The sequence below is a fragment of the Hydra vulgaris genome, chromosome 15 (assembly GCF_038396675.1).
Source record: "Hydra vulgaris chromosome 15, alternate assembly HydraT2T_AEP".
Lineage (NCBI taxonomy): Eukaryota > Metazoa > Cnidaria > Hydrozoa > Anthoathecata > Hydridae > Hydra > Hydra vulgaris.
In genome coordinates, this window is record NC_088934.1 from 42,380,001 (window position 1) to 42,391,846 (window position 11,846).

Genomic DNA, 11,846 nt, shown 5'->3' on the forward strand with positions numbered 1-11,846 from the left:
TTATAAATAATCAGGTCACAAAATTTATGACCACAGGAGATACAAAATATTGCAAAAATATTATCTGTCATAACCTTAATATATACATAACCCTAACACATACATAAATTTATACATATATACATACACAGGGCTCAGCTTAATTTTTTATAAAGTCCTGGACAAAATATGCGATCAAAACTTGTTTGGGTCGAACATTGTCCAATCAAATTTTTAAAAATACAATTCTTACGGTTTTAGGCAACCGAGTTATGCAATTGAAATCTTTGTTATGTTAATCAGCTTATTTAACGCTAGTCTTGTGAAGTTGTAGTTTATTTCCTTATTATTTAGAATATTTCATCGCAGATTTTTGTTTTTAATAAAATAGTTTCAATTTAAGATCGTATGATTCTTTAGATTTAAATTTAAATTTTCACGCTGTAACTAACAACGCTTATCATTTTTTTTCTTTACAATTTGACAACTGTTTTCAAAATTTAAGTGCAATAAAAAAAATCGTTACATTACGAATAACTTTTAATCATTTTTAATCTTTTTAAAGTTTTTATTTTCTGTGAAGACGTAAAATAAAATGAAAAATTAATTATAATGATTGTTTAAAATAAACGCATTATGCAGGCTTGGTCAGAAAAGGCGTGTGATTGCACTCTAATCTTGACCACGCATAAAATACTTATTTGCGACAACTTATAAAAGATAATCAAGCGCAAAAAAGTTTAACTGGACCGATGAGAGACAATTACAAAAAATAAAAGCCTGATTAAATTGTTATAAATTAAGTTTAGAACAATTAATAAACTTCATCTTTTATAATGTTTAAATTATAATTAAACGACACTCTTTTATATAAAGTAAAAACTTGCTCTTAATAATTGTTTAATAAAAAAACAAATGTTATTCAATTTATCAAAGAGTTTAGTATAATTTCTTTTATTTGTGTACTTCTGATTTATTTCAACAAGATTCTAATAAATAAACGTTTGTTGATTTATTTAATAAATAAAAAAGTCAATCTTTTTTTAACCATTTCGCGCTTTGCCTAGTTGGCCTGAGTTTTGTTTTTTCATAATACATACAATTACGATTTTTTGTTCGTCGTACTACGAAGAATTCTTTGTAGTACGACGAACAAAAGAAACAACTAAATCATTCAGTTACTATGACAATGTTAGAACGTTGTTTTATTTTAGCAGTATAAATGTAAAAAATTTAAAAATGTTTAAAACTATTCCCCAATGTGCTAGACCCCTGAATCAGCGGTCTATAATGATTAGTATCCAAACAAATTACATTCCAAATGAATTATATTTTTATTATCATATTATCAAATTTTTAATACGTCAAACTATATGAAAGCATTTTTTTATGATTAAACTCAAAAGGTAAAAATAAAATACGAGGTGGAAGCGGAACTGCTTTACCACTGATTATGTTTAGTGAGTGGTCTTTTTAATTTTAATTAGTATTTAAAACAGAAATAAAAAAATTTAAGTTTAAGTATAACAAATTTGTAAGAATGACATTTGAAGCGAAAAAAATTAAAAATAGTAAACCAATATCTAAGAACGTAAAAACTTTTCTTTCGTGGGGGAAAAATCAGTTATCGGATACACGGAAGAATATGGCTTAGTTGTCAAAATATGGTGTAAGATTTGTGCTAGGAACAAAACTGAAATTTTAACGGATACTTTAGTTAAAGGAGTATAGAATAATCGATTGTCATATTCTTGTTAGGGGTCGTCCATAAAAGACGTCATTCAGAATTTAATTAATAACCAGTAGTAGAAGTTTATTGGCTCCCTTCCGCAGAGATTTTCATCGAACATATAGCGCTATATTACTTTTAAAGTTTCTGCGCACGAGAGCCAACATTCTCCTACTTCTTGCCATTAGTTAAACTTAAAGTGACATCCTTTATGGATGACCTTTTATATGATTATATAAATAAGTTGAATTTAATAAAAAGGCAGCGTATAAGCTAATATATATATATATATATATTATACGCTGTATATACAAAACTTTTTAATAATATAGATCAAAATATGTTATTAAAAAGTTTATACACTGCCATTTTATTAAATCTTTTAAATATCTGTGTGTGTGTGTGGCTCCAACAATAAGTCAACGTATTAAAATAAAATTCGTTTGATAATACATACTTATAACAATTTACACTAGAAATATCAACAAAAACTTATCAAAACTCAATTAATACAAATTTAAAAAAAATTCTTCGGTATATTCTGGACCTTTAATTCACTAAGTCAGCGTATTTTTTGAAACAATAGAATTTCTAATAATCTTTATGTTATCATTCCGCACCAAGATGTTTTGAACATTCATGTTTGAGTATGTTTCCATGTACATATATAAATAATATTAGAGGCTCTACATTTTCCTATTATAGGGCAGTTTTTTTTCCTTATGCAATTGCAGGGTGGATATTCTTTTGGTCTTTCTGAACTAATTTTCTTGTTGTGGCTATTTATACTTTCGATATTTTTGGTGCAGCTGTAACTCAATTTGATGGCGTTTCTATTGAATAGTTTACTTAGGGGGTGGGATGTTGGAAAGTGTTTGTCGATTAAGTTTAGGAAAATATGTCTGACATTGGTAGAAACGCTTTTACTGTATGGGGGTTAAACCATATTATATTTCTTTTCTTATCTTTTTTTCTCTTTTTTGGGGGTTATACTTTAAATTAAAATTATTAAACCCATTTCTTCTTAATTCATCTTCGTATTCTGGTATAGATAAATTAAATGTTTTTTCATTTGAGGAATTTTGTGATAATCTGTTGTTGATAGAGATGGGGATTTGCTTAATTATATGCGGAGGGTGGTTGAAATCAGAGTGGATGTAACGCAGATATTCATTTGATTTTTTGAAAAGTTGGTAGTAGCTTTTTTCTAAGTTAAAGGATACATCTAAGAAGTTGACTGCGGGTAGGTTTGTTTGGATCTCTATTTTAAAACCAATCATTTTTATAACTCTAATTATGTTTTATAACCGTAATTATGTCGTCACGAAAACAAGTTCTTGCTTGACAACCACCAGTCCAAAGATTAAAAACCAAACTACGCTCGCAAATAGTTTTAGTTTTATAATTGTTTTTGAACGCCCCCACATTTTGCCATACACTTTTTTGATTACTTTCTACTTCCCTAAAAGTACCTACGCTTTTAACCTGCCAACCCAACATTTTATGATAATTTTTATTAATTTAGTATTTCCATACTTTTATAATTGACCTACTGCCACTCCCCCTATCTCATATACGCCATTTGCAGACCCCCTCTTCCTCTTTAAGCGTACGTACTTTAAGTATGTACTTTAAGATGTCATTGCAACGTCAGATATTCAACATTTTTAACTTTACAAAAAGTGGTTTCCAATGGTGAGTCATCACTAAATTGCCATTCTCACGATTTAAGAAGTCTTCTTTAGATTTTGAACATTGCAAGCGTTGTATTTCAATAGCCTATTGAATTTTCTTGTGTAGTAGTTCGAAACAGTTTATTTTACCATTACAATGTTGTGTATGTTCCACTATTCCAGATGTATCCAAGTTGGCTTTTGTAACATTACTTCTACGCTCTTTAAATTTGTGTGTAAATCTTTTAAACTTTTTTCCTCTTGTTTCACTAACATAACATGCACCACATGTGCAACAGGCTGGTACACTCTTGGATGTAAATTTTTTGGATGAAAAGATTAGCCGGAATAGTATTGGCAGCACCAGCAAGATCCTGCAATTTGTCTAAGCCTCTTGAGCCTCATGCAATCATTCCTACTAAAGTGACCAACATGGTAAGGGTGTAGTGGAATATACATAACTGTTAGCCATCTCTTTACCCCAGGCCAAACATTAGATTTTTAAATAGATGTTTCACAATACCATTAAATTTAGTTCTATTAGTGAAATAGCTTTTAATACAAGTTTTTGGTCTTTAGCTGCTATTTATTAAATGAGATTGTATGCCACAACTTATAAGAACTTGATATCACAAGAAACAACTAAGCAATCATTTGTCACACTTTTGTTGAACTTTAATGTGAACAGACTTGACCTAAGCATGTCTCTGGAGAATCTTTTTGTCTGTTTGTTGCTTAACAATGGCAATTTTTGATGTTGAGGGTGATGTCAATCTGACAGTTTTCTGAGTTGAACCCTTCGTTTGCCTTTTGTTTGCTTATTTAAATATTATAACTTGTTAAGACACTGCATTTTTACAAGAATTTACAGAGAATTTGTAAACAAACAGCACATAAATACTGCACAATAGACAAGACACGCATACTGCTAACTACTAACTAAAATATAAAATTGCATTAAACAAAAAAGATGCGCATGACATTTATTCATAATCATTTTTTATTTTTTCATAAGATAAGGTTCATTAATAGAGACAAAAACTATTAAAGTATGTTAAAAAATAAAATTCAAAAAAGCCTTTTAAACAGTGTAGTAGGATTCCAAAATCACTTGGAATAGACTCTTTTGTTGGCATTACTTTATAGATTTCCAAATGGCAGATGATTTGTAAAAAATTAAAGTAATCAGAGCCAACCCAATCTTAACCCTATGCTTTTTATAAATAAAGGTCTATGGTGCTTATGAACCTAAATATAGAAGATAAATAAAAAACATATGAAAAGAGCATTTTCTCTAACGTCTCTTGAAGCTAATGGTCACTTTTCTTTCCATTCACAAATACCATTTTCCAAAACTCTCTTCAATCCTATATAAATAATTTAATAAGTGCTTGAATAAATCTTGTTTTAATGCTTGCAGGAAAATGACATCCGTGGTCCGAATTTTCAAAAAAATCTTGAGAACACACTGACCCCTCTAACTATCATTAAGTCTTAGAAAATAGTCTTTCTATTATCAATCAATTATAGAAAATAGTCTCTCTATTATCAATCAGTTATAGAAAACAGTCTCTCTATTATCAATCAGTTATAGAAAATAGTCTCTCTATTATCAATCAGTCTTAGAAAATAGTCTCTCTATTATCAATCAGTTTTAGAAAATAGTCTCTCTATTATTAGCAAGATTTGTGAGCCATCTTGAGTCTAACTTTCTTTCTGACAATCGATACAGATTTCTATCTTTTTCTACGGGTGACTTGCTAACTATTACAACAAAAAGGTCCTATTGTGCATTTGATGGAGGGAGTGAGGCAAGGGCTATTTCTCTTGATACCAAAAGCTTTCAATAAAATTAGGCATACTGGTCTTCTTTATAAACTTGCTTCATATGGTATAAATTTTTTGAGATTGTGAAATCATTTTTTTTTAACACCAGTATTAAAGTCAACCTCAAATGTAAACTTTCTTCTTCATTTCCAGAAACTTCAGGGTACCATAAAGTTCTATCCTTGTACCTGTATTCTTTCTTACCTACATTAATGAACTTCCTAACAATCTTACATCTAAAGTGGCTCTATTTGCTGATGACTCAATTTTATACTCCTGTTTTATTGTGTCCTGTATTTGTGTATACAAAAAGCCTTTAAGTCACTTTTCAATTGCCTAGACCTGATAGATAAACTTGAAACTGATCGCTCTTCTGTAATAGCTAACTTTTATTAATAGAACAAGTAAAAAGCATCCCATCTGTTTTATAAACAATTTTATAATAAACCATAATTGTTAACCTACTTACTGGTCACAGCAAAATTTCTGGCAAAATAATTTACTACTTTTATGTTGTTGTTGTTTTTTTGTTTTTTTTTTGTTTTTTTTTGCAAAATACAAAATTTTTAATTTATTATTTGCTGACTTTTTAAAAATAAAACAAACCCAAATTTATCAAATAAAATAAAATTTACTACCAACCTTGTTGGTAGTGTTACAAATTTTATAGAAGCAAGCAAACCACTATTTAAGTTAAAAGTTAACAGAAAGTGAAGAGAGTTAAAAAAGCATTAACAGGTAACAGAGGATTTTAAAAATGGAAGAGATTCAAAAGCAATGTTTAAGGAAAAAACTATACAAATAAAAGCTTTTTGAGCATAAAGAAACAGTTGCAGTAAAGGAATGCAACTTTGCTGAACAATGAGTCATGCGAGATTGAGTTTTATTTAATGGAATAAAGAAACAATAGCTCACATGAGCAGCCATTATGGAGTTATTTGTAGAAAAGAGTAAAGGATTTAACTTACATTAATTGGACAGAGGTTCATACTTGGCAGCTAAAGCAGGTCTAACTACATTTAAAATACATTTTTAGACTTTGTCTATAAGAGGAAGGGCCTATTTAAAAGAACCAGTCCCAATATCTCAGTAATAGTGTTGCCATACATCAATATTGGAATCAATATTTTAACAATAAACAACTGAGTTTTGTTTAGATTAAAATTCATTGCAATTGCTAGCTCCAAGCTGTTTAATACCTATTCTAAGCAATCGAATAATGACTTATTTTTAAGATTGGAGTATATAGCTGTCACACCAAATAGAGGCAAAATCATCAAAAAGATCATTAAAATCGATGCAATGGACCAAAACTCCAAAAGTTAATAGAAAATAAGAAAAGTGATGTCCATCAAAGACGACTTTGATACTGTTGTTAGAAAGGAATAATTCAGTAATTTTAAAAACTTTTCAAGATACACCATAAGAAGCAAACTTATGGAATAAACCAGCATGCTCGACATGCTTAACTGTTAAGAGCAATAGAACTTGCTACTTTTATCTAATAAGTCAACAGTAGAAAGTTGTGATATTAAAAGTTTAACTAAAGATTCAATAAACTTTGCTAATAATAATATTTTTTAACGAACCATCTAAAGGAGAACAAGGCAAAACAAAGCACAAGCTATCAAAGAGCAAAAATAAGTGATTAGGGTTGTCTGGAAAATTAGTCTCAAGAGAGCCAAGGTATCAAAAATCTTGGCTACTAGAGCCAAGACATTTAGTGTGATAAAAATTCAAGTCTCCAAACAATACTAACTGAAAAAAGGGAAAGTGCAAATCAAAAGCTAAATGTGCTCCATTTTAATGGATCATACCAACCATTAGAGTTTATAAAATAGAATTAACAGATGCAACTTTATAGCAGAAAAAAGATTTATGATATGCACACATTTAAAAATTTTGAGATCATCAAAGTTCTGAATAATACTAGAACTGCTAATAATAATAATTAATTTATTAATGAACAAAAAATAACTAAATTTTAACAAATTTAGTTATTTTTCTAACTTAAACAACTTACAAATTGCTGTAACAAGCAATTACAGAGTTAAAACCACACACACACACACACACACACACACACACACACACACACACACACACACACACACATGTTTAATCAAAATTATTTATATTATTGTTTTTCGGTTTGTTTATACATTTATTTTTTGGTTGATGTATAAAAATACATATTTAAAAAATCAAATAAAAATTTTTATTTGGACATAAAAATTTATTTGCTATTCTCCTAATATAAAAAAAATCAGTTAGAACCTTGTCAAACCAACGTGACAATTTGTATCACAATAACAAAACATTTTGTAACTAATACTAGGAGCCATACCTTGGTTCTTGGGCATTGCAATGATAGATGTAGTCTGTAACTCTTGTATCTCCATCTCCATATAATCGTTCGTAGCGTTCTTTAATGTCAGGTCGTAATCTTGATACCAGTGAAGGTCCTTCAAAAAAGTTTTTAAGAATCAAAAGCTTTTAGAAATACAAAAATATCTTAGATTGTTTAGTTATTTAAAAAAAAAAAACACTAGAGTCAGAGAATTTACTAAATGCCTGTCCAAAATGGAAGTTTTTATGCCAACAAAATATCTATACTAATTACCATATGCATGGTTTAATCTATCTTAATAATTTATTCTAATCTAAATATATAGTTTTACATAGTTTTTCAATTGAATTCAATCATAAAGCTTTGAGACTAGATTGGTAAGCAAGTGTTACTGGTATCAAACCTCACCACATCCTTGTTAGTATTACAATATTCAACATGTTTCTCTTTGCAGGGACCTTATTTTCTGAGGCTCAATGTTTCAGAATTAAGGAGTTGAAAGGGTGGAGAAAGGGTTGTCATTGAAAACTGCCAAGAAAGTAGATTTGACAAAGTTTTGTATTTGATTATTGATTATGCCACGATGTGGTGCAAAGGTAAAAGGTGCAAAGAATGTAATTGATTATGCTAGAATGTAAAGCAGAGGAATGTAAAAAACAAGTAGTTAAAGTTTCTGTAAGGAAAAGTTTTCAAATAAACCAGCAACAATAGGGTATTTATTTAAAGTTTAAAAAAATTCCATTGTATGTCAGCTCTAAACATAACTACTTTACATAAAATGAATATCTAAAAAATATGTAAAAACTTGTTAAAAAGTTGTAAAAAACTAATTTTAAAATCCAGTGATATATAGAAAATATACAAATCCATACTCAGTATATCTTAATAAGTAACTATTACATTTATGCTTAAAAAGATAAATTTAAACAACATATATATCATTTTATAGTGACAAAGCTGAGGATTTTATTTTCTACAAAAAAATGTAGACTTATCTTTTTTTTTTTTTTTTTTGTTATTCACCTCCTCAAGGCCAAGAAGGCCACTACAGATGAGGAGGCTACTTAATAGTGGTTATAATCCTCTCTCAACTCTATAACTGAAACACAAACCTCGACGAACAAGGCCGCTGCGCGGAGAAACAATCTTAAGACCTATCTTCAGCAAATAAGGTTTCTGCGTTGCAAAACAAATTGAAATTAAGAAACATAAATTATAAAAATTTAAAACAAAATTATAAAGATAAAGGAAATTTTTTACTTAGATAAAAAAACTGCAAACTTATTTCTCAAACAATATTATAAAGAAATTTGTTGAACTTTATTTAGCATTTTATTAAAGTGTCCAAGTGCTCAAACTTATATTGAAGTACACTTAGATTTTAAAAAATAAAACTTGATGCAAACTTAAGTCATAAAAAAAGAAAGAAAAAAAAAAAATTGAAATTAACTAAATAAAACAGATTGATTATAATACATATGCAAGATATCTACCAAGTCACTGTTAGTACTGCGCTGACCTTGTTTCTCCGAGCAGTTACCTTTTTTTTCAAGGTTTGTAAAATACTTTGTGTAGCTATAGATATTCATGAAAGTTAAATACTAAAAAACCTGATTATTAAACTAACTTAAAGTGTAACGAATGTTTAATAACAAATAAAAATAAACATAATATGTATTTTATAAAAATATGGAAAAATGTTTAATAAAGATAAGGTAACAAATGCTTAATAAAGTTACATAACAACTGTTTAATGAAACATATAGAAACAAATGTTTAATAAATATACCATAAGGTCCAAAAGCTCTAAGGATTGCTAACGGGTTGAGTGTTGAAGCCAAAGCAGTAAACACACATAATTTCCATTTTGAAAAATAATTTTCAAGTACATCTCTTTCAGGAAAACCCCAGGGATCTGCAAGGATTAAATGAACAACTCTATTTGGGTATGCCAAGGAATATAACACAGATAAATATCCTCCAAAGCTGTGCCCAAGTAAAACCATATCTACGATCCCAACAGCTTTTCTCCAAGATTCTATAGAGCTAACAAACATATTTTCTATTTCATCTTGATCATTTGGAAATTTTGGTCTAGAGCTCCGCCCAAAGCCCAATAGGTCAATAGCATATACATCTTGTTCTTGAGACAATTCATCAAAATTAAGAGACCAAAAGCCAGCACCAGCAGCAAATCCATGAATCAGCACCAACGGTGATTTGCTGGAGTTACCATTTGTGGATATAATTTTGTAAGTACGAATCTGAAAACCATCAAAGATTTCAACAAAGTACTTCTCTATTGGGACTTTTACAGCTAAAAATAAATAAATTTAAATAAACTTAAAAAATAAAATTTGTTAAATTTATTGTAGAATACACTAACATATTTGACATGTAAATGTAGTGTACATTGCTCATTTATCAAAATATCAAAATATCTTGTGTTATGAAGAAACTTTATTGTTTTTGTGAATTGTTATTTTTATCATTAATCTCATAATAAATCGAGGTACTTAAAATGATTTTAATTTTAAAACAAAAATGGGACACTAAAAACCATTATTTTCTGTCAAGTGACAAAAATTAGTACCTGCTGTCTATAAATAACTACACAGGTTTAATAAGAAATATATACATAAGATAAGTACATAAGAACTCTTACTTCCTTTATTTATTTCAAAAGAAAAAGTCAGAATTTAACATATTAAAAAATAATATTTATTAATTTAAAATTGTATCTTTACTGCCTTAAATGTGCAGATTTACCAAATTGATTACATAAATACTTAACATAAGTACCTCTAACGTAGATGGCAATTTCGTGACATTTCTCCCAGAGAATAATTTATTTACAAAGCAAATAAGGGCCCTGAAAACAGGTTACAAGAGAAAAAGATCATTTATACATAAATATCAAGGGTACATTTCGAATGGCTTCTCAATATATTTAAATAAAATAACACGATTTTAATAAATACTGGTAATGGATAAAACTTGTTTTATTATTTACATTATTACATATCTTTATTTTTTTATTTACTAATTCACAAAGTTATCCTTTTTTTAATTATATTTTAATACTATTTTTATCAATATTTTCAGTACTATTTATTTTTTGATTGATAGTTATTGATAAGAAATCATCCATAAATGACATCACGCTAGAGGGGAGGGGGTATTAGTGGTTTTGTGACAACTTATACTGGACTTGCTACTAAAGTGTTACGATGTTGTGACAATGGGGGGGAGGGGTCAAAAATGGTCAAAAAATGTGTGAAATAATTTATGGATGATCCCTAAGTAAATAATCATAAATAATAATTGCTACTTATCAATATTTTTTTGTACTTCATTTTAATTTTATATAATTTTGTTTATCATTGATTTTATTTCTGCAAATAAAGATTTTATTGCTCCATTTGTATTTAAGTTTTACTCAATTAAAGATAAACTTACATATGGTCTACATTGTGGTTATAAGGCTATAATTTATGATTAACCATATAAAATGTATATATTAATTTGAAAAAATCTAACTTAACAGGACACATACTACAGATCAAAGTAAAGAAGCAAGTGACATTTTAGGAATTAAAAGGTTAGGCTGCTTGCTTCAAATTAACAAACATAAAAACCCCAGTTTTTTGATAATATATTTAAGAGTATACTGCTAAAAAGTTTAAAAAAAAAGACTTAGGTTTGTATTAACTATTTAGCTTAATTTTCACTGCATGTCAGAAATAAAACTAGGTAACGAGAGGGAAGACAGTTGTCTCAGGAGTTTGTCTTAGGGGTGTTAAAATCATCTTTTTCCCATTGTCCCATGTATTTCTATCATTTGTTCCATGTATTTTCAACTTAGTAAATCACTGCAACGAATTTTTAAAATGGTAGCAGAGATGCACAGTTTCTGAAGTACAAAAAACTTATTACTTTTAGAAAATAGCGATTTTAATTTTTAGTAAAATTTTTTTCTGCTTTTTATTTTTTTTAAAGAAATTACTTTATGTAGAACACTCAACTCAAATTTTTAAATTATCTATTAAAATACAAAACAACAAAACCACTTACATGACAAAACCTTATCTTCAGCTTCTTCCAAATGTTTGGGAGATGTAGGTAACCAGCGAGGCATTGCTTTCAATTTAGATATTACATTTTAATTTTATTTTTAAAATCTTTTTTTTTCTTTAAAAATTTAAATTTGTAAATAAATGTTTATAAATTTTAAAAGCATTTCAAAGATGAAAATAAATTTCTACATGTTATTTTCAACCCAATAAAT

At 28.3% G+C, this 11,846-nt stretch overlaps 1 protein-coding gene across 1 annotated transcript in view; it reads right to left on the minus strand.

Annotated features, from left to right (window-relative positions):
• The window catches only part of LOC100212525 (1-acylglycerol-3-phosphate O-acyltransferase ABHD5), a 15,935-nt gene extending 4,170 nt beyond the window's left edge, over nt 1-11,765 (minus strand). The window contains exons 1-3 of the mRNA XM_065820501.1: nt 11,633-11,765; nt 9,348-9,875; nt 7,556-7,673 (exon numbers count right to left, since the gene is read on the minus strand). Of these exons, the coding sequence (XP_065676573.1) occupies nt 7,556-7,673; nt 9,348-9,875; nt 11,633-11,696 (710 nt within the window). The 5' untranslated portion in view covers nt 11,697-11,765. The remainder of the gene's footprint in view (nt 1-7,555; nt 7,674-9,347; nt 9,876-11,632) is intronic.
• Between the last annotated feature and the right edge of the window lie 81 nt (nt 11,766-11,846).